The sequence below is a fragment of the Alosa sapidissima genome, chromosome 21 (assembly GCF_018492685.1).
Source record: "Alosa sapidissima isolate fAloSap1 chromosome 21, fAloSap1.pri, whole genome shotgun sequence".
Classification (NCBI taxonomy): Eukaryota; Metazoa; Chordata; class Actinopteri; order Clupeiformes; family Clupeidae; genus Alosa; species Alosa sapidissima.
Genome location: NC_055977.1, coordinates 18522698 through 18546797, shown reverse-complemented (window position 1 = coordinate 18546797; position 24100 = coordinate 18522698). Strand labels below are relative to the sequence as shown.

Genomic DNA, 24100 nt, shown 5'->3' with positions numbered 1-24100 from the left:
TGATACATTATTGTGACTAATATTACTATGTAGCTGTTACTCGTGTTTCTACATTACTGAGCTGTGCAATAGTCCTTCCACATCCCCGACCAGTGGGAACGGCTGAAGTGCCCTTGAGCAAGGCACCTAACCCCTCACTGCTCCCCGAGCGCCTCTGTAGCAAGGCAGCTCCCTGCTCCGGGTTAGTGTGCGCTTCACCTCACTGTGTGTTCACTGTGTGCTCTGTGTGTTCACTAATTCACAAATGGGATAAATGCAGAGACCAAATTCCTTGTATACGCAAGTATATTTGGCCTACAAACCTGATTTACATTTACATTTTTACACATAGACCTGGCCATGGCACTACAAAATATACATGTTCACAAAACATTCAAGAAACCTTCCAAGAAGAAGTCTTAAGCAATCTGAAATGGTGAAAACAAATGACGGCAGAAAAATGCAGATAATATTCACACATTGCCTTGCAAGGCCACAAACATTTACAGAGCTGCATGCTACCTGGCTATAACAGGCTATAATAGCACCTTTATCCATTACTGTATATATCCTGCTATGGTGGATGACAAGATGAATGTACAGAGTATGATCCTTCAATAACAAGGGTTGCTGGTGCTGTTTCCTCATCAGGGGGATATAGGCCTAGTGGTTTTCATATATGACACATCAACAGTCTGAGATCCCATCTTTTTTTGTGTGTGTGAGGTTCTCATATTCTCTGGTCCACTCAAACGGGGTCAAAGTTGAATGTGGAAGCAAAGCTGGAAGTGCTAACACTAATACTAGCTAAGCTCCACAGTAGCTACGCATACAACAGTTACAGTAATTAGGCCTATGACTCCACACACGCACTCATTTATCCTCAGTGAGCTTTACCCCGTGACCTCTGACAACCTAAACAATTTGCACATCCAACTAAATACTCATCTACATAGCACCAACTATTAAAGTCCAACATGACAACATTAACATTTCCTTTCATCTAAACCATTTTAAAAAGTATCTGTGTTGCTACATAGGTTATACTTTTATGTGTTGGTACGTGATCTGTGCTGCCTGCACGATCCGAAAAGCGCATGCGCATAATTATGTAGTAGAAAACGTGACAGTTTGTCTACACTATTTTTATTGTGCATGCGTTGAAACACTTGACGGCCAGGTGGCACAACTGGTGGCATATTTTTGTAGGCTACATTTTATGCAGCCTACAATTCATTATGCAGTTCAGGGCGGGTTTGTTTTATAAAGATATTTCAATGAAGTACTTATTGTCACTGATCCAAAACCACATATCAACGTCCGTGTACAACGCCTTGGAGGCATTGTTATTTTGTGACGTGTGGGGATGTTGTAATGTTTTTAAATGTAGCTTAGGCCTACGCTATGCATTACGAGATGTTTACGTGGTTGCCAATCCAATCCAGCAAAGGTGCGCAAGTGTGGAACAGATCATGCAGTGTCGTGAATCGTCGTAAAACAGGATTATGCGGGAACATTTTGCGCATGCGCATGTCGGATCGTGCAGGCAGCACAGATCGCGTACCCACAGCATGCAACTAAAGCACATCATCACTGACCAATTAATAGACATATTAATGAACATCATGTTCATTTCACATTGTATAGGCAGCCATCTTTTCCCATGATCATGGTTGAAGTCATATCATGGTGTTGTGCCATGGTGTCTCTTACCTTCAGGCCCAGAAGTGCCCCTGTGTCTCTGGGCACGGTGCCATCTTTCATCCGCTTGTTTAGCAAAATCCGCCCTATTAGGCGCTCGCCATCTTTGGACGGTTGCCATGTCACCGGGTGCTATGAGGTCAGAGTGACAACACACTTCTTGTTTCATAACAAGTCTGTGGCACACACATCCCAGAATGTACAAGTACACATAGTGGAGGAGAGCAGAGGGGGAGGGGGAGGGGTAGTGGAGAGAGAGAGAGAGAGAGAGAGAGAGAGAGAGAAAGAAAGAGGGAGGGAGGCAGAGCAGGTGGTTTCACTGCAACAGTGATTACACAAAGCTTTTAATACACCACTCCTTCAGTTCTGCAGGATGGGATAAAAAAGTTTCGGACTAAACAAACAGAGCTGAATCTTGTGACATATAAAGCAGGCCTCTGTTTACATATATGGAACCAATCAAATTTTAGGTAATTTTAATAATGTGCCCAAATTGTTGGTGTTCTCACATTCCAGGGGCGGAATAACTGAATTTTCAGTGGCAAACAGTAGATGGACAACATTTGTCTATCCATTATTTTTGATTATGACTGGTCAGCCTGAATAATCAGTGACTTGTCATTTACAGATTTGATGCATTTCACAATAAAATAGCTTGAGAGCCAACAGTTGTCCATTTGCAAATATTGAAACACTGTACGGCAAGTACCAGTAGATTAGCTGGAGGAGTTAGTCTGCTGCAGTTGGGTGCATGTTTACAATGTTTGCATGATCACTGTTGTGGGACAATGTGAGAAATGTGTGAAAGATCCATGCAGAGAGATAATCAGCACAGTGACCCCAGCACTACACACAGGACATGAGCGTGAACTCATCTGCATAGAGAAAACACACAAGTGCACTCGATAAGAGAAGACAAGAGAGGATGCTACGCTAGGAGAAGAACAGGGTGTGCGATAGTGAAAGAAAGAAAAAAACTGAAAAGAAAGAGGTGGACAGAGGCTTGAGAGAGGTGAAACGAAGAACCACGACAGTGAAAGGGGAAAAAGAAAAAAAAAAAAAAAAAAAAACCTGCTTGTGAAAAGTTCGACTTCCACACTACACTAAAACCCCCGAGTCGAAGGCTTTCAACGCAAGACGTTGTGCGAGAGGTTGGAAATCTCCAGAGCAAAGGGGGAAAGGACAGTGAGAGGGTTCACATGGCAGTGCGCAAAGCCTGTTGTGTCAAAAGCCACCCTATCCCCCCAACCCCCACCCTTATAGGTCAGGTGACCAATTAAGCAGAGAGTCTAGTAGCCATCATGCAGCAAAGAGTGAGTGAGCGAGCACTGCCGAACACTAGAAGAGTTTTGAAGGTTTAGCCTATTTGAAAAGTGATCGTTTCTGCAGATGAAGCAAAAGGGAGGAGCAAGCAAGAAAGCAAGAAGGAAGGTCTACTACATCCAGACAGTGTAGAAAGTGATGCTCTAGAGTGGAGGCTGGGTTGTGCAGAAGATAGAGGGGGACTGAGCTTGCTTGGAAGCCAGCTGCGAAAAAAAATGTCAAGTGGAGCAGTCTTAGTGAGAGAGGTCGTTGAAGAAGAGCAAAAAAAAAAAAGACAGGAGAGGCACGGGGCAGAGTTGCATACTCGGAGATAAACAAGATAAGCCGTGGTACCTTCTCGTTATGGCTATGCTCCTCGTTTAGCGTCGTGCTACTGCACGTGTCGACGCCTGAATCTTTGACTTGGGGCTCGCACCACTCTGCGTCCTCTTCGAGGGAGCGCTCGCCGAAGCGCACCATGTTCGCTTGCCTCTCACACAGGCCGTACGTTGTGTCCAAAAAAAACGTCTCGTGTTCATTTGTATGTCTTTTTCCCCTTTGACTGTGGCCTATGGGGGTGGGATGAACAAACAAACAAAGCAAAAAAACAAAGAGAGAGAGAAAGAACGAAACAAAACAAAGAAAAAAAAAGAAAACATGCACAGGTGAGTCAAATGGAAGGAAATTAGCTGATGGTGAAGAGTCTCACCATAGACATAGGGGGTGCGTCGCTATGCCACGACGCATGGTCCCACCAGTGGCCATCCATATCTCCTTGTTGCAACGTGCACACACACACACACACACACACACACACACACACACACACACACACACACACACACACACATACACAAGCACACATAAGCAGTACACACAAACACACACATACACACACACACACACACATAAGAGAAAAAGAGAGACAGCACAGGACAAATAAGGACAAGAACGTAGCTTAATCATGTATGCGCACACACACACACAGCCATAAATTATGACAATACAGACATTGGACATTTTATGTACCAGCAGAAGATGATCTTTTCTCTATGCCTCACCCCTGCTTCCTCCCCTACACAGCCACACACACACACACTTTTGACAACACACAATAAGAATAAGTTCTGAAAACAAACAGGCACTTTATCAACCTCAAATTAAATCAGGCAGTTCTGTAATCCAGCTTCGGAGCAAATCTCACATATATTGTAACCTGCCGGCGCAGTTTCTTATCAATAGTACCGCTTGACATAATCATCTGTCAAATTTTGCTCTTAGCTGTATTTGTGTACAGTATATGTGTGTGTGTGTGTGAGTGTGAGTGTGAGTGTATGTGTCTGTGTGTTCTAAGTCATAAGAGCTATGGAGAAGAGGTAGCCTAGAAATTTAGACGCACCCTAGCAGCAGCAAATTAAATTTGCTGCCAGGGCTAGTCTAGCAACTCTCCGTTGGCTTGTGAGCTCGAAAAATTAAACTTCTCTCAGGCCAATCAAATCATGTATAGAGTCGTTAGGCGGGCTTAACATAATGATTAATGGCAGAGTTGCAACGGTTTGGCTTGAATTCCCTGCTACTTGAAAACAAATAAGATAATGTTGCTGTTGGCGAACAGTGTGACACGAGTTAAGCTTTTATTAAGTTGGCAAAAGTTTGAACTAGCCAACTAGCTCCACTGGAGGGAAACGCATGGGACTCATAGCGCTGTCCTATTGCGTGCAGAGAGAATTTGAAAGACAACCGATTATTCCGCCCCTCAGACTGAGCACTGCGAACGGTGAGTGCCCAGACCCTACATTTTAATGTGGCTCTGGCTCGTCAGGCTAGAGAAGAGGAAGACATGTTCCTGAATTAGCCTCACTTGGCTTAATTGAGAGGCGGCTGATTAAGTCTGGCTGAAGAGGGCCTGCATGTGCTGAGGTAGGCTGCGTCTCCTAATGCTAGCCACTGTCTGGAGAAAGCTAATCTCAGCTACACCATTCCTGTCTCTCTGGGGCTCCAGGTGGCTGAACCTTAAATATTTGCTAGTAACAGGAATGCTGAAGATACAGTACTAAAAGCATGGTTACATGATGGTTCAAATTGGGAAGCTTGTTTTGAGTTTCTGACACTTTCACATATTTGCATAGGCTAAATCGTTTGCTTATAAAATGCCTATAAAGGCAAACATTTTCTAGCATTCTGATGCAATACTTCTGTAGTGATATTTGGCTGACCTTTCTACACACCTTACTGACACCTCTTGATGAGTATTTACAAAGACACAAATACTTTATTACTGGATGCATTGCACACTGATCTTGACTAATACCCATCTGTTACACTCTAATGTCTACCTTGAGCTACTGTATCACCACCACCAACACCACTGATACACTATGACATATACATTCATTGATCTGTACATGACTAAATATAACGATTTGGAGGAATTTGTACCTCAACTAAATAAATTACAACAAAGAACACAGGCTATGATATTTTTGTCCTGATATATAACAGCGTTACATCTCTGCTTACCCTTAGATTTATTACACTGTATAGTGTAAGCACTACAATCCATTAGCACTATTATTGTGCTGTCGTTTCCTCATGGTGCACCCTGAGCTGTGCAAAATGCACAGACGAAAATACAAAGACTTTTCCACGGCAGCCTATGTCTATATTGTCTGTACACTCTCTAGCTTGACGACAAGAAGAAACTGGTGCAGAAGTTCTTTCTTCCAGCATGCTGGCTTGGTTCACTCCTGTCACTACTCCTTAGCACAGCACCATGGCCTTCCATGACTTCTACCTATTGCCTAATTACTTGAAGGTTGACACTTCATTGAGCTAAACCCAACAACATGTGATGATCCAAACATACAGACCAGTGATGCGCGGGCCAAACTGAAATGAGCAGGTGCTCTGGACATCTGTGGTCACCTGCAGACACCTGCGTCATGTGCAGAGTCAAATATATATATTTCCAATAATATTTGATTTATTTGCAGGTGGGTCCGTTAAAATTACATTTTGGCAGATTAGTGTAGTCATAAGTCAGAATAACTAATTCAATTGCAGGATAAGCTTAGACCACTGTGTGTAAGTGGACATGGACACGGTAAATAAATAAGTGTTAAAGGAATTATGCGGAGTAAAATGCACTTTAGATCAATTTACGGATGATTGGGAGTACATACGTTGAGTTGACATCCAAATCATGTCATTCGGATGTGTTTTGAGAAAGTTCGATGTTACCGTTTTTAGTCAAAACTCGTTAGCCTGGAAGTGACGCGGGCATGTCATTTCGACGCTACAAAACGCTATTTATAGAGAGTCCAGAATGAATTTCATCAAGCCAGTACCTTTCCGGAAATGTTGCCATCTTTGCTGTCCTCTTCAGGGGAAAGTCCGTAGAAGTTGATTGCTGAGTGTGGAGTAACACGCTCTGGAAATTCACAATTTCGTCGCCGTTTTTTTTAATTTATTTTTTTTTAAACATAGTCCAGTCCATACAACTTAATTTCAATTTCGAAAGAAATACTGGACTATGTTTTTTTTTTTTTTTTAAACGGTGACAAAATTGTGAATTTCCAGAGCGTGTTACTCCACACTTGGCAATCGACTCCTACGGACTTTCCCCTGAAGATGGCAGCAAAAATGGCAGCAAAGATGGCAACATTTCCGGAAAGGTACTGGCTTGATGAAATTCATTCTGGACTCTCTATCCGACCACATAAAGACCTCGGGTTTGGCTTTAGGGACCCTCTACTCACTACCACGTAAGTGTAATGTTGTTAGGAACTGTAGAAGAGGTATAAAAATAGCGTTTTGTAATGGCAAAATGACATGCCCGCGTCACTTCCAGGCTAACGAGTTTTGACTAAAAACGGTAACATCGAACTTTCTCAAAACACATCCGAATGACATGATTTGGATGTCAACTCAACGTATGTACTCCCAATCATCCGTAAATTGATCTAAAGTGCATTTTACTCCGGATAATTCCTTTAACACAGTACTTGATGATAAGTAGTCAGATTCACAAGAATGTTTACTCTTTGTGCCGTATTTCTTTGACCAAAGGATGCTGAGTATACTCCAGGTGGGCTTATCTAATGTATGACAGAGCATTGTGATCTTCATTAAAAATAGATGTGCCTATCCCAAAAGGCACAAATTAATGCAATAATAAGTACTAATGTGCCCACACATTTTGGAGAGCAAACTGTGGATGGGGTATCATGTCAATTATGTCAGTATAGGGTTGAAATAAAGCACTGAGTGACGTCGGGTCACTTGTGAGTGGACCTGCACATCACTGATACAGACCAGACACTGAGAATGCATGAAACTGGCCTCCTTTCACCTCCTCTTTAATATCACCAGTCATGATCAAACAGCTGACCTCCAGACACTATCAACAACATCTGAAACATCAAAACACCAATAACAGAGAAACGCTGCTGACTTTTCTGTAAGACATGTGTGCCTGAACGGACTGTGGTGACCAGCCTGCAAAGAAAGTCTGTTGACAACAGCTGACCTTACTAAGGCAATCCTTTGCTCACTACCTCATTTGAACTTCCCTTACGACACCTATTGTATCTATGGAGCAGTTTACATGTACAATAAGGAAAGACATGTGCTATGCACAAATATGCAAGACTGACAACAGATGCATACTGTACAATACATACATATTAACCTGGCTGACCCTATGCCTCACAATCCTCTCACAAAACAATGAAAATGTCAATATTCAAAAGAAAACAAGAGTGGTAAAGGGACTAGTGTACTGCACACATTTGCAACAACTGACTAAAGAGAACCGTAGTTGTGTTCTAATATTTATACAGTCTATGGTTCTAATACTTAACAGCCCCTGTGTAATGAAGCCGGGGCGACTAATGATTTTTGAGCATTAGTCTCTAGCTTTAATTATATGCTTTCCAGACATTGGTGAGTTATGATGTGGTGGGGAGGCCGAGGGGGGTTTGCTAAAAAGCTAGGTCCAGCCAGCATGCGGCTTCTTGAAGAAAGAGGATCCGCCCCGTGTGGTCCAAATATATTGTTGATAATCCGTCTTTGCAGCACCACCCCATTCCAAGCCCTGGCGAGTTAGCTACACTTCCGCAAAGCTGATTTGCATGAGCCAAGCAGCCAGGAGGACAAAAACAACATCTCTGGCTAACGTACACACACACATACACACACACAGACAAGATGCATGCCAAAACGTACAACTTCCACACCCAACAACTCATTGGACGAGGCCAAGCCCTCAACAAGGTGGGGCAACAAACTCAGCAAGACAAAACCCAGTCTCCACCAAAACCACCCCTTTATCTGTCTCTATGCAAAACCGGCGCTCGCTCTTTGCCCTAGCCAAGACGAGGGAGTTCATGCCTTGGAATAATGAGCTTACCTTTATGCTTGTAAGCCTGCTCAAACACTCTGCCCTACATGATCCACACATCACCACCGGCTGTTCCCCTGAGACGCCCAGGGTTGACGGCTGACTCCCAGTGAGCTCCTCCAGCCTGGGCAGCACTGCTCCTCTCCCTCGCCCCGAGACAAACCTCCAGCGACCCAAGCAAGCAAGGTCCACTCATGCCACTCGTCTTGGAGAAGGAGGGGGGATGGGCGCCGGGGGGTGGGGGTAGGGGGGGTGGGTGGCGGTTTGGTTAGTGAAAGATGATGTGGTGAGGAAGATGAAAGTTTATTCCCAAAAAAACGTTACTACTCCAGATTAGGTCAGATTAGATCACTGAGGTGAGTTGCAACCTCGCAGGGGACCAGGAGAAAAAGCAAACAGAGCGACGAGAGAACAGATTCGCGCAGAGCGGCGAAACAAGCAGCACTTCTTTGAGCACGGAGCGTAATCCAGGATTGTATAATCCAAGTGCAGAAAAGAAGCCAAATTTAAATCCATGGAGTCAGGGCATCGAAAGTGGACGGAGAAGCACCATATTTTTCTTCTCCCCCTGGTCACAGAGAGTGCAGACTTCCCAAGGCTTCTTCAGCCGCTTCAATTAGTTTATTACAGACCTGTTCTCTAGTCGCCCAAGAGGAGGGAGCTGTGAGACTTTAAACCTATCGCGTCCAGTAAGCCGTGACAGACTGGCCCTCTCCCAATGAGATTCCGGGGGGAGATAAGCTTGTCAGAGATCACATCACTGCTCTTGGTTTCCTGTCTGCCGACATCATGAGCGCACGGGAGAGAGTGCACTTGTTTAGAGGTGAGACAGGAAATTAAGGTGTGTGTGTGCTTGAGAGTGTGTCTGCGGGTGAAAAAGAGTGTGTGTGTATATGTGTGTGTGTGTGTGTGTGTGTGTGTGTGTGTGTGTGTGTCTATGTGTGTGGATAGTGATATGATATAATCAGAGTAAATCTACTATCATATTTTCATAATTCTAAAAAAAGAAACAAAGGTTATTAAACTGATTACAGAAATATCAATTCAATTTCAAAAATGATTTTCAAAATGATATGTCAAAATAGCCATTTCTTACAGAGTTAATATATTATTTGTATCCATTGATCAGCAAGACTATGTCAAAATGACAACACAGTAATATATAAAAGAAAAATAAAAGAAAGCATGCATGTGTCCGTGTATGTGTATATGAAGAGAGAACAAGAAAGAGAGAGCACGCACAGAAATGAGAGAAAGTGAGAAAGAGAAATCCAAGAGACAACGAGAAAGAGAGAAAGTGAGTCTCCTTGGGTCAGCCTTCGTCCTACATTCCACTGAACCCCGCCTCTGTCCCGCGTCCTGTGAGCTTAAAGCTGCTGGGCCAGGAAGTGGTCATGACGCATGCTTCCTCCCCCTAGTGCCATTCTCTTCTCTCCTTGGCACCTCCCGGCAGACAGACGGGTGGTGGAGCCACGCAGTGCTCCCTCAGTGGCAGACGGAAGGAGGAAAAAAAAGTGTCTTCACAGAGAAAAAAAAACAAAGACAGAGAGAGAGAGAGAGAGGGGAAGATAGAACACTCTCCTCCTTCTTCTTCTTCAGCTCTTGAGAGACCTCGCGAGGAGGCAGCTCCTGTACCCACAGGAGTAAAGAGGCTTATCAAATTGAGCTAATTAAGGCTCTGACAACACAGAAGATGGAGGGAGGGAGGGAGGACGGGATAGGCAGTCCTTGTCACCAGTCAGATAGGGCCAAGTGGAAGGTTGTCAGTGAACAGGCCAATTGGACCAATCCCACATCGCTGGTGTCCCCAAAGTCACCAAAAATAAATAAATAAATAAAAAATAAAAACTTGAATGGTGCTCTCTCTCTCTATCATCTCCCTCTGGCTCTTTTTCTCTGTGTTTCTCTCCCTAGCTTATTCAGGGCACAAGCCCTAAAGGCACACTGGAAAAGTACCACCTGACGTTTTTTCATATTAAATGCTGATAAAACGTCGGTAGTAGTCAAAAAGAAGGAATCGGGTTCACCACACATCCTTCGTGCAGGGCCAGGCTGCAAGCTGCGTTGTATTCGGGAGGGAGAGGATTGCGCTGGACAGTATGAGTGGCTCTCGTTAAAAGCATCAGAGTTTGCCAGAGGACACACCAAGCCACGCCTGCCATGCTGTAATTTATCCGCTTCACGACCGAGAATCTTAGGGTCAGTCAAAACAAACACATACGGGCCTACAACTGCTACCATACTGTAGATACAAGAGGATGTCAATGTTAAAACTAATTCTGTCATCTTCCTCTATTTCTCACCTTTCACCAGACATCAATAGACCCTCCAGCTATGCCAATAACAACTTACTATTCCAATTAAGACAACACTATGTTCAAAAGTATAATTATTCCATAAAATACATATTTAACATCATGTCAGGGCTATGACACAATTTAAAATATCAGCGTGTAAGGGTAATTAACTAGCGTAATTTATTCTATAAATATGCTAGACAACAGACGCTGCAGCAGAGATGCACCAACAAACAGCCGTTTGATAGATATATTTTTTGTTTGTTTCCGCCCTACAGGTCAACAACAGCAAAGTGCCGGCTGATTAGAGGCTGTGCCGGGTCAGACAAGGGTGACCGTGAGGCGAGAGCTCAGTGGTGGCCCACCCAGCAGCAGTGGCAGGGGCAGCAGCATCTGAATAAGGCTGACAGGCCCACGAGAGCCCGCTAGAGACTTATGCAGGGTACAACAGTTAATAACCAGATCAGCCGAACACACTGATTGAGGATGCATTAAACTGGAGGAGTGGGGAAGAGAGAGAGGGTGCAAGAGAGAAAGAGAGAGGAAGAGGGGGAGAGAGAAAACAGAGTCAGAGAGAGGGAGTAGACAAGAGTGTTAAAGGGAGAGTTAGCAAGGAAGGAGACAAAATATCAAATGAAAAAATAAAGTGTAAGAAAGATCTCAAGTGTAACCGTGGGTTTACGATATGCAGAGTGAACAGCACTCTAAACTGATCCAGAAATGACAAACACAATAGGTGAAATATTTAAAACAGCTGGTCCCTTAGGCAACCAAGCGTTTCCACTGTTATCCATCACAGCTCTTTGAATTCAAATGATCCACATCACATCAAGACACTATTTATACCCTAACTTCTTATCCACCCTGCAACATCACATCGTTTATTCTGATCATGGAATTCTTGAGGCTCTGTTTCTGACCCACCTGGTTAGTCCACAGTCCACAACATTACAGCCGAGTGCAAACCAGCACCTCAGCACGGCTGGGTCCACTCATCTGTGACTTGCAGCCTGCTCACCATTGCATAATTAAGTCCACTTGACCACAGGGAGTGTCCTTGCTGGCTCGCCAAGCTGCCTCACTGGCTGGCTGGCTGGGTGGCTGGCGGGCTGGTTGCAGTGAATTGCTGGTATGTGATTGAGCCTCAGCACCAGCGGTGTACACAAGTCTATATAGGTGGATTATCTTTGATCTGCAGTCATGAGGGGAAAGCGATTTTTAACTCATCTCTCTCTCTCTTTCTCTTCCTCTATCACTCTCTCTGGCACAGTAAGCAGAGGGGGATAAAGAGGATGGAGCCTGGAGACAAACAAGGTTAATAATACTACTACTCCACACGTACCAGCTCAGCAGTATGTCACTGATGGGCCACAGCAAACAAACAAAAATAAACAAATGATTGAATGGCTTAATTTGAATAAAATCCTTTTCATCAGCTCTTGGGTAACATGCCCATATTTGGTTGCCTGATTATCTATTGACTTAAATAAAGGGCAACTGACTAGGCCTACATTAATTCAAATTGAATACATACAAATACTGTATCTACATAGTGTTTTAGGCTTTGAAAAAACCTTAACTAGACTAAAAAGGCCAATGTCCAAATCTAGTGCCTGGTCTTAACACAACACAATATTTAATCGACATTTGAGAAGAACCTCCCTTGTATATTTAACACATGCAAAGCTACTTAACACTCCATAGTCAGTACTGTACAGCCTGTGTCTGACACTCCCCGTGTCAAGCCGCAGTGTGTCTCACAAGTCGTGTGTTTCCTGACACGGTTCCCATGGTGGGTGGGTTGGTTGCGCTGCTCTGCTGTTCTGTGCTGTCGGAGAGTCTTTCCACTCTGGTAAAGTGCTTCACATACCCACGTTGCCTCAGGCCACCCGCAAAAACACATTTACCGAGCTGATCCGACACACTGGAGCATGCAGCTGGGCAAGCCGTGTGGAATAGAAAGTTCCGGGCAATGAAGGAATCACTCTCAGGAAACCAGGAGTGGCTAAGGGGTGGGGTTGGCTGGGGCAGAGACAGTGGAGATGGGTACTACCAATACTGCAATCTCTGATCAGACTTTCTCAATTGATCAATCAATTTTCCTCAATCTTGATCAATTAATAGCAGGGCCACACAAAGAATTACCAAATCACCAAACATGAACTTTAAATGCACCAAAATCCAATCCTCTAAAATTGTTAAAGCGAGAAACAGAAGGGAACCTTTGAGTGTTCTCCACAAAAAGTCAATCAAATCACATGAATTTAAGAATATAAATCAATAGCATTCACACAAAATAAGAAATAAACAGAAAGAGAGAGACATGTGTGACACTACACTCAGAGGGGGAGGCAGAGACTGTGATATTTGAAAATGATAGTAAGTAGGCTTCAGTTTTTCACCCAACTCAACATATTCACAGAAGGTCACAGGTTTAGGAGACAGCTATTCCTGTAAACAATCAGCATACCATACAAGACACTCATATCAATTAGCTGCAGCAACTATTCACACAAAAGAGCCTTTATCTTTAACATTATAATTTCTCCAAAAGGACAAGGAGGTCATCACATCACCAGCATTAAACCCCATAAGCAACAAACATTTTTGTTGTGATAAATCTTATCTTATCTGCATACTTACTTCTACCTCCTTCACTTCCATAATGTTTAGCATACTCTGGTCTGTGCACAGACACAAAAGCTAACAGCTTCTACACAGCATAATATAGCCAGATTTATTTACTGAATATACTTAGCACTGTAAAAACTACTAAACTTATCCAACAATAGAATTCACTAGATTTACTTGCTACATAATTAAGACACAATGATATGAAGAAATGTTTAAACATCCCACCAGAGTACTGGTACAGCTTGTGAGTACTGGTACAGCTTGTGAGTACCGGTACAGCTTGTGAGCAAAGGTAACCGCAGGCCTACCTGCTCTCTGCCAGATCAACTCACTTTCTAGCTCCACGTCCTCGCAGCTGGTGTACTCGGGCGTGGTGGCCAGCTCCTCCTCAGAGCTGCTGAAGCTGCCCGTCTGCCTCATCTTGCCCATGTGCTTGCTGCGGTGCGCCCGAGGTGGCGACGGCCGCACCACCGACTCCGACTGGTCCGAGCTGAGCGAGTCGTTGCGCAGCATGCCGTCGGCCGCCTTGCCGTCGCGGCTTGTCCGTCGCATGGCCGAGCTGGGGTCCAGGTGGTGCGGTTGCGGCATGGGTTTCCGGAGTGGGTCGCCGAGACCCCGCCGGCCGCCAACCCCTCCCTCACCGCCCAGCACGGGGCTCCGGTGCGGCGTGGGGGGGCTGTGGTTGGACGTCCGTAGGCCCGGCGATGTGCGGTCCACTGAGTAGGAGCGTGCGCCCGGTCCTCCGGCCAATGGGGCACGGGACTGGCGGCCGAAGCCGGGCTCGTCCAGCTCAGTGTAGGCGAGCGAGACGTCGCTGTGGCGACGCTCATGGCGCGCCCGCGACACCTCGGCGTGCATGCGCATCTGTTCCTCGTAGGGCTGTGGCTTTACGGGGTAGCGTGCAAGGTTTGGGTCGCTGCGGTAACGGGCCTGGTACTCCTCCTCACGCCGCCGCTGCAGCTCGTACTCGTCTAATTCGGCATCCAGAGGATAGTCCTAGTAAACAAGACGTAAACAGGAAATAAATCAATAAATATCAAAACAACACAATTAAACAGAAATCAAACAATGGCAAAACGGGCTGCACACTGTTTTTATTTATGTGTAATGCACAATAAGTCTTTGTAAAGAGACTACAGTTGTAATATTTTTTTTCTTTTGTCAAAGACAAACAACCACCCCTTATATAAGTATAAGTATATAAGTACAGAATATATATTCTATTCTTTTGATCCCGTGAGGGAAATTTGGTCACTGCATTTATCCCAATCTGTGAATTAGTGAAATACACTCAGCACACAGTGAACGCAGAGTGAGGTGAAGCACACACTAATCCCGACGCAGTTAGCTGCCTGCTACAGCGGCGCTCGGGGAGCAGTGAGGGGGTAGGTGCCTTGCTCAAGGGCACTTCAGCCGTGGATGTGGGCATGGGAGAGCAGTGCTCAACCACTTCCCCCGCCCACATTTTTCCTATTGGTCGGGGATCGAACCAGCAACCCTTCGGTTATAAACCCGAAGCCCTAACCAGTAGGCCCACGGTTTCCTCTTTATATTACTGTATAATATATTATATTACAGTATATTACTGTGCCATTTGTTATTAGAATATGGTACAGATGTACACAGATGTACAGTATGCAGGGTATTGTATGTTATCAACAGCAACAGCACACTGATACTATGTACTTCGATTATAAGGTTAGAATTGGGATTAGGATTCCGGTACAGGTAAGTTAATTGTTACACACTACACCAATTAATTGTGCAAAATAAAAGGTGTGCTAAGGTACGTGGTATGAAGGCCGAGCCAACTGGCACCAGCCTGTACCTGTGAGTGCCATCGGCCACGGCTGTCGCGGTAGCCCCCGGTGCCGTCATGCATCCTGGAGCCCCGCGGGTTGCGGCGCGGGTCCCGCCCGTAGTCGGACGGAGATCGGGGCATGCCGCCGTCCACCGGGGCATACTGCGGGTGCTCGCCCCCCTCCCTTTGGTTGTACGCCTGGTTGGGGTCCCTGGATGCAGAGGGGCTTCGTTTCCTGAGGAGCAGGACAGAAGGACCACAAGGGCAAAGAAAACATACAGTGTAAGACAATGTATTCTGTACATTGTTATACTTATGATTTTGGTTATTGTGGTTATAGTACAGTATTTGGCAGATGCTTTTTTGCCCAAAGTGACTTGCAAGACATATTTGAAAAAACTGAATATCTTAAACGGCAAATGGACAATGCAGATCGATAAATCCAGAGACAAATCGTTCAAAAACGTCTTCTCCATACTGAGCCAATGTACTTGGCTGCATGCTAATATATAAGGTTGTGTGCCAAATGTGCTAAAATGGTAACATTGGAACGTGCTAATGTAATTCATTGAACTAACACCTTAGCTGTAATGTCGCCATTGCTATCTTTATATTACAGGAATTAAAATGCCATTTTTGGCTCTGACGACAGAGCCTTCTATAACCACGCTGTTGGTGGGTGACATCTTGAGCCGGAGATAGAGCATCGAGAGCTGCCCCTGACAGTGTCTGGCGTTCACGGCACCTTGAGCTTTATGCCATGAGATCTCATTCTTGCTCTGTTGCCATCTGCCCTCTGAGCCCGTCCAGAACTGACACCAAGTGCCAGAGAGGAGTCACACGGCCCTACACACACTCGACAAATACGTATATATACATACACATTCGTTCTCTCTCCACACTCTCTCTCTCTCACACACACACACAAACACACATTTACAAACAAAAATACATATGCACATTCTTTCTTTCTCTCTCTCTCTATCTCTCTCTTTCTCTCTCTCTATCTCTCTCTCTCTCTCTCTCTCTCTCTCTCTACCTCTGATACACACACACACACACACTCAGGCACACCCACATATACACACAAACATACACACTAGCCTCTGGCTGATGTCTGTCAGACACTGGTGGTGTCAGAGGTGGCAGCTCTCGGTGCAGGGCTGAGAGCAGGCACTGTGGCAACACAGAGGCCGTGCTGGACAGAGAGCCACTTGGTGCAGAGGCCACTACTCCCCGGGGGCTGTCGAGCTTTTCCTGGACGGTTGACCCTGGGTCTCTGGGCCAGAGCGCCCAGTCTGCCAGAGTGATTTACCATGACCGGGCGTGTCACATCGCGTTTGCACGCACTCTGCGGAGGGAGAGGGAGAGCCAGCCGCACCGCCGCAGAGAACAGCACTGTCACAGGGAGCTGGCCACATCCCACCCTTCCCCCTTTTTCTCCATCCCTCCCTTTCTCCGTCTCTCTCTCTCTCTCTCTCTCTCTCTCTCCCACTCTAAATGTGTGTGTGTGTGTCTCTCTCTCTCTCTCTGCCTTGCTCTCGTTTACTGTGTCATATCTTGCGGGCCAGTCTCAATCAGTTTGAAACAGATGTTGCTACTCTCCTGCCCTCAAGGTTTCAAGAGAGAGAGAGAGAGAGAGAGAGAGAGAGAGAGAAGAGATGATGTAGCAAGTGAGCAAGTGAGAGTGAGAGAGAGAGAGAAGAGAGAGAGAGAGAAGAGAGATGATGTAGCAAGTGAGCAAGTGAGAGTGAGAGAGAGAGAGAAGAGAGGATGTAGCAAGTGAGCAAGTGCGTGAGAGAGGAAGAGAGAGATTGTAAAGAGAGGGCATGCTCAGCCGTTACCATTCACTGATCTCACATTCAAATCAAGATGGTACAGTCTATGGCTGGTACTCTGGGAAGGGAGCATCCCATTTCCCAGCTACTGTCAACACACATCTGAATGGTACTGGGACCACACTAAACTAGTGCAGCACTGACCACTCAAGCCTTACTATAGTAGAGCTACTGAGTCTGCTGCACCATACAACTGTTAAAAGATTACATATTATAAAGTGGCAACAAATGCTCATTCGTAAAAATATTCACAATGTCATATTTCATAGACTGCTATTAGTCTGCCATTAATGTCTCATTTTCTCTAGTCTGCATGGAAGGTGTCCCTTCCCCACCTACTACTGACACCGAGCTCACTTCATGTCCTCATCTCGTCTTGCTGTTGTGTCATGAGCACCACCACGGAGGGGAGATAAACACAGCCTCACGGTCGCCCTTCTGATGGATTATTCCGCGTGGTGTGACACCATGCCAGCACTATCACAATATTAGCCCAGGAACTGGTGTGAACCCTGGCCCCAGGCCACACAGCATGCACTGGCCACTGGGAACGGAGCGTCCACCAGAGGGAAGGCCCCTAAGCCTTTTGAGAACAGCTGCTGCTCAGAGGGCCATAAGAGAGCCACTTCCACCGACCCAAACGAGCTGAAGGCTCGTAATCTCTCCACCACGTTTTGGACCCAAACAGAATGAAGGGTTGTAATCTGTTCACCACGTTTTTTGCCATACTTGCAATGTTTACGTCAACTGGCATCATTTTTCTTAAACAATTAACCCTGACCTGTAAAACTGTCTGGGTTCACAGTTTCAGGTGTGAAGAGGTATATTTAAATGTGGAAGCCCCAAGGACCTGTATATTTGATGTATTATGGTGTATTATTAATATCGCACATGCAGCTCTTAAAACTGTCACACCTTTCAAAAAAATTGCATTCTATCCTGCACTGAAGAAAGGGCCGTACAAACAAATCTGGCAAGAAAAACTCTTATGTAATAACTGTCCCAGTATTACATTGAAAAACTCCTTCCGCTGCTGCTGTGCGAACAAAGCCGGATTCAATCATATTCCATTTCCCTCCGCAATTCAACACTCTGGCATTAGCCCATAATCCTTATCACCTCTCAAGTTATTCTGTAAATATTGGCAATGAGCTTACATGACCTGCTGGTGTTATCCCCCCCATTGTATTGTGTCCGATCAATTAAAGTGATTCAGATTATCAAGGGGCTGCCAGTCCTATAATACTGGATACCATTTAATCCCTCCATGAGAATGTCGGCACGTCCTGTAATCATTCACGCGTACTGCATGCAAATCCAATATTGTGGCATGTTTACCTGCCACTGGTGTTCTTAGCGCTCCATGGACGCACTACTCTTTGAACACGTAAGTGAGACATTTTGGGATAATAGAGGTAAAATTTAACATTTGAACTGAAAGTGTTTTTCATTATCTTTCAAGAATGGAAACCGCTTTGCATGTAAAGGGTACAGGGGCGTACGTACAGTAAGGCAGAAATCCAGTGTTGTGTTTGGGTTCTTTGAGGCTGTAATGACAACAAAGAGATCTCCTCTGGGTATGTTGTGGGATTGGAGGGGGGACTAATTATCTCAAGTTAGGCCAATATGAGTTTGGGGAGGCATAAGGGCATAAGGGCAATTTAAGGCAATGTCTCTCCTATACAATCTTGATTGCAATCAAATCACACTTGGGAAAAAAAGAAAAAGGGCAAACTGGGAAATGTGATGCCCAGATCCCAACATGTACCACCATCACATGTAATATGACAACAAATGACATGCAACATTATATATCTCATTTGGTCTATAATAACATTAGAAAATAAAAAACTGCACCTCTGGAAGGGTTCAGCAAGGGTGCAATTGCATGCCCAGCTGAAAGTTGATATAACTTTATGATAAGCCACAGACATTAAAGGTGTGGTGTAAACATGCTTCTTTCTCCTGCAGAGCATTCTATTATTGCTTGCAAGAAGCAGGACAGTACCTGTCAGTTAGTAGCAGCACATCTGGTCTTATGCGACCCCCTTGGACAGACGAATGCATCCAAGCCAAATCCACCCGTGCGCGGTCTCTCGGCACCGGTGAAAACCACGGCTACGTTCGCCAGGGGTCTGTTCCCAGAAGGGAGGGGAGGGGTGGTGGGAATGAGGACACCTCTATCACAGCGCTCCGCATGCACATTGCAGCCCAGTCAGCACTTGGCAACCATAACTAGCTTAGCTGAGGCTAACTTAGCCTAGCTTAGCCACAGCCTTATCTAATGCTGTGGGTTCCCTCATCCTCCCCATCCACACCCCGCCCTTCCTCACCTGAACTTGTGCTACACCAAAGCCGTCAGGACACACACACACACACAGATGCAGCAGCTCACCCCCTCCCTTCCTCGTGAAAACGCCCGAGAATTGCCGAACAGCCGAGTGAGAGCAAGGGCTGCTGGGAGTGGAGCGTGTTACCATTTAATGCTTTTAACACAGGCTGTATATAGCTGGAGGTCAAGCAAGACTTTACCCTGCAAGGAGGATTATGGTACTTAGCTGATTACTGACTGCCTGGCAGTTATTGCCTACCAAATGTAGGCCCTGGGAACTGCCCTTTTCACATGTAACGCTAGCATTTGCGCTAGGAGACACTCATGGCCTTTCATCTGAATACTTAACAGCTGCAAGCCTGCCTTCAGACACCCCATCTCCCCACACATATGCTACTCCCTCTACATAAATACCCCATTGCAGAATTTACCAGCTAGACATTAGATTTTCTGGAAGGTCAACAGAGTAAGACTTTAATGTGTGTGATAACTTGATAAGGCATTGGTAAGCATTGGTAAGCATTTGAGGGTGGGAGAGTGGTATGTCAGGGGGGTTGGCAACAGGGAAGGGGGGTATCTACAAGCCACATCAGTCATGCGAGGGTAACCCTGTCTGATCTCCTTCAAACGGCAACTGCATCAGCAGCAAAGGAGTGGCTAAGAGGAAGATGGTTGACAGGCTGAGCAGATTAGGAGGGGAAAGAAGAGGGGTAGGGCTCCTGCCATGCATGAGAGGACAGCGCCACCTACAGGCAAAGAAGTGCCAGAAGGCAAATTGCTTGCATCAATCACAAGAGACAGCTAAAAATGCTCATTTTTTGTTTAACATTTATGTTGTTTAACATGGGAAGAAAACCATGTGTGATGTCATAATCAGTAACAATGTAAAATAAAACGAAACCATAAAGCTTACACTGTAGGCCTATTTATTTTCACCTTGTTGGTGTATGTTTAGTGGATACTCACATATGCATTTTAGTATACATACATGAGCGCGCGCACACACACACACACACACACACACACACACACACACACACACACACACACAGTCATGTAAACACCTCTTCAGCCACAGACATGGCATCCGTCAGCACAAGGGTTCAGTCTCGGGACAGCTGGCACCAACTAAGCCTCTGTCCGGCATTGCCTGCCCTCGCTGGCGTAGGCCACAGATCATTCCAGAAGCCTGGGCACTGACACACCCTGAGAACATCACCCAGAAGCCCCCACACAGACACAGCTCAACCAAGCAGCAGCCCCACCCCACTCAGACAGAGTTGGGGGAGCGTGTGTGTGTATGTGTGCGTGTGTGTGTGTGTGTGTGTGTGTGTGTGTGTGTGTGTGTGTGTGGGTGTGTGTGAGTGTGGGTGTGTGGATGTGTGTGGGGTCGTGTCGAAAACACATCTGACCTCCTTGCATTTAAATAAGGCAAAAAGACTGAACAAATGCGTACAAAGTTGCTAAGTAGGTCACAGCCCTGTCTGAGTGGGCTGGGTGAAGCCTGTTTGAGTCTGATATCTGTGTTGTGTCGACTTCTCCATCACTCGCGATGCGATGGGTGAGAGGGGGGCTGACGCTGCCTTTTTGACAAATAAACATAACAATACCCAACATGGCTAGGACAAAACAACTTCAACTCAAGGTGCTCGGAAAGTTTAGATTACATATATATTCAACATTTCATCCATTTTCCTTACAGACAAAAACATGGTGACACACTTAAGTGAGCAAAATCCAAATAAGAATTTATCACATAGAACTCTATGGAACAAACATTTTCAAACAGAAGACCAAATAAGGTGTTGCTTAGCACATCATCATATCATCATATTCAAGGTTTCAAGGTTTATCATTTCTCTTCAGAAGAACTACTTAACATCAACAAGCATCCAACATACCCAGTTGTCTCACCAGCCTTTTTAAGGCTTTAGAGGCAGATCCAAGACATTAAGAATAGAGGGTAAATCGGATCCGCTCATGACAGACCACTTGAGCTTTGCCCTGCTCTGCTGGCATGGGTCCAAGACTCCCACTAAAGAGGGATTGGGACCGCGAGAGCCCCAACTGGATGGCTGCCTGCCGCTGTGGCACATACTGTAAACAGGCCCTCTGATCACAGGACGTGCACATACTATATTTATCTTGATGCTCACAAGCTTCCATATGACAACAACAAATACTCACACACACAGACACACACACACACACACACACACACACACACACCCACACACACACACACACACACACACCCACACACACACACACACACACCCACACCCACACCCACACACACACACACACACCCACACACACACACACACCCACACACACACCCACACACACACACACACACACTGTGCTTCAGCTCTGCCACATCCAAATCACAGTCTGTCTTTCATTCTCTAGAAGAAGAGAGTCAGAGGAGCTGTGACTAACCCTGGACAAACACGATAACATCCCCAGTGTTAGATGTGAGCAACAACTCGAGCACTTATCATTATGGGCCTTTGTAGTCTGGCGATTGTGGTGATTGGCATCTTTTATTCCTCAGTCAGACGCCAAATGAAAGGGCTGCGCAGGAAATCAATTGTTACGAATCACACACAACCGTCTTGCATCAATAATTAATGCAACAAAATGACAATAAGAAAAGCATACAGTTGACAAACACATGTTTAAGCAAGATGTTCATGTACTGTAGAAGAATGGAATATGAATATCTTCTAAACAAAATCTCTCTCTTTTTTTTTCAGACTCGCCCTTTCTCTCTCTCTATCTCCTCTCTTTCCCCCTCATTCTCTTTCTCCCTCTCTCCAAAATCTTCTGAAGTGACTTTCTTCACCCTTTATCAAAGGTAGAGCTCTGTCAAGGCACACTGGAAGCAGAACTGAGGGGGAGTGGTGACAGCCAATCAGAACAGTGGGAGCTCGGCAGCGGTAAGATGAAATGAAACTCTCGGGGGTTGCTCTGACTCACGAATCCTCGCCCCCCCCCCAAACTCCCCCGACCCCCCCAACCCCGCCTTCCTCCACCCGTCACCCCCTGCTCCACCCCATCCCCTCTCTCTCCCCTAGCCGTCTCCCTCTCCTTCTGTGGACTGTGTGCTTCAGCATCTGCGAGCACCGCTGGGTGATACTGGGGCTTTTCATGCTGCGCCTTTGATACTGACACACTCTGGGATAATAAGAATCTGCAGAGGGGCTGGTGGAGTTCCACTGACGCACACAGCACTGCACCTCTGTGGGGCATGACTCAAAACCGGAGAAAGAGAGAGAGAGAGAGAGAGAGAGAGAGAGAGAGAGAGAGAGAGAGAGAGAGAGAGAGAGAGAGAGAGAGAGAGAGAGGAAAAAATACAGCAGGACAGTGAAAGAAGAAAATGCCTCTTTCCTTACACTGAAACGTCAGTGAGTGCATTAGTGAATATACTTATTAAAGAATGTCCATTGCTCAAAACAGTTTAGCAGTGAGCTGTTCGGACTGTTCAAAAATAAAATATATGACCTATATTGAAAGCAAATACCCACATAATTGAATATAACAGTAGCCTACCTAGCCTACCTACCAGTCAAACCACTGTCTATTGCATAGATGTCAAATGAAACTCAATGAAGTCACTGCACTGATCTAAATCCCATACACTCAGGCTGATAATAAGCACACCATTAGCTTGTGCATGTGGTGGCCGTTAGAGGTCCCCAGGGCCCGATTATCACTGACTAATGGCAAACTCCACTGCTGACCTGGAGGCTGTGACCCACAACCAGGAGGGGCAGCTGGTCAGCCATTAAACCAGTGCAATGGTGCATCAGTAAAGGGGAATTCTGGGGAGGGGTCTGAGATAATTGATCATTTGACACACGTAGTTCAGACCATTTAGGTGTCCTTGGTTCCAGAGCATGTTTTAGAGCTGTAACTCTGCAATTAGACCACAATGGTCTCATCATCATCACCATCACCATCACCATCACCAATCACCAATCACCATTACCATCATCATCATCATCATCATCATCACCGTCATCATTATCATCTTCATCAGAGAAATGGGCTAAGATTCCATGCTATTTGTCAGATGAAATCAAATCAATTTTAACATTTGAAGATTTGAAAATACCAAGATTAGAACTTCAGCAAATAGCAAACCTTTGCAAATATGCAAATATGTAAAAAAAAAGACTACCCAACTGAACACCCTTATTGTTCTACATGTATTGTTTTCTTCTCAGATTGAGAGCACTGTCTATTCCTTTCTCTCTCTGGCTGTAGGAGGGCACAGAACAGACTGCTTCAAGTTAAGCATAAGCACCACCATTTACATCTCAGGCCAGACCAAGAGAAGAGCAGAGCAGTCCGTCAGACTTTGCATCGATTTGCTTTGGATTTTCATTAAAAGGACTTGGCATGAGGCTGGTTGTTTTCAAGCAAGAGCCTTTTGGAGTGGAATAAACACTAAAGAAAAGGCAGCCCCCCAACCCCCCCCCCCCCCAAAAAAAGAAAAATCAAGGACGTAGAATGTAAATCAGTGTGAGTGAAGGATGGAAGATTCTGGAAGGTAATTAATTGGGACATCTCCATCCATCAGGTGTCAGCCATGAAAAAGGGCAGGAAATAGGGAGTGATGCCAAGACTTTCAAAAAGGCATCCATAACGGCATCACAATATTAGCCTCGTACTTGAGGTGAATAGCTGATCAATTCTGTTAGGCTTTAACAGATTTTTTACTTCTACAAATTATTGCAGATTAACCCAAAACCTCAGCAAAGTTATCAAACCAATGCATACACAGCTGGCGGAAAGTGATCAGTGTTC

General features: G+C 45.3%; 1 protein-coding gene across 4 annotated transcripts in view; it reads right to left on the bottom strand.

The window, feature by feature from the left end:
- Positions 1–24100, bottom strand: part of rims2b (regulating synaptic membrane exocytosis 2b) — a 116302-nt gene that overhangs the window by 61578 nt on the left and 30624 nt on the right. For all 4 annotated transcript variants that reach the window (XM_042076056.1, XM_042076057.1, XM_042076059.1 and 1 more), the window contains exons 5-8: positions 15143–15350; positions 13647–14310; positions 3337–3551; positions 1693–1812 (exon numbers count right to left, since the gene is read on the bottom strand). In XM_042076056.1, coding sequence (XP_041931990.1) covers positions 1693–1812; positions 3337–3551; positions 13647–14310; positions 15143–15350 — 1207 coding nt within the window. The remainder of the gene's footprint in view (positions 1–1692; positions 1813–3336; positions 3552–13646; positions 14311–15142; positions 15351–24100) is intronic.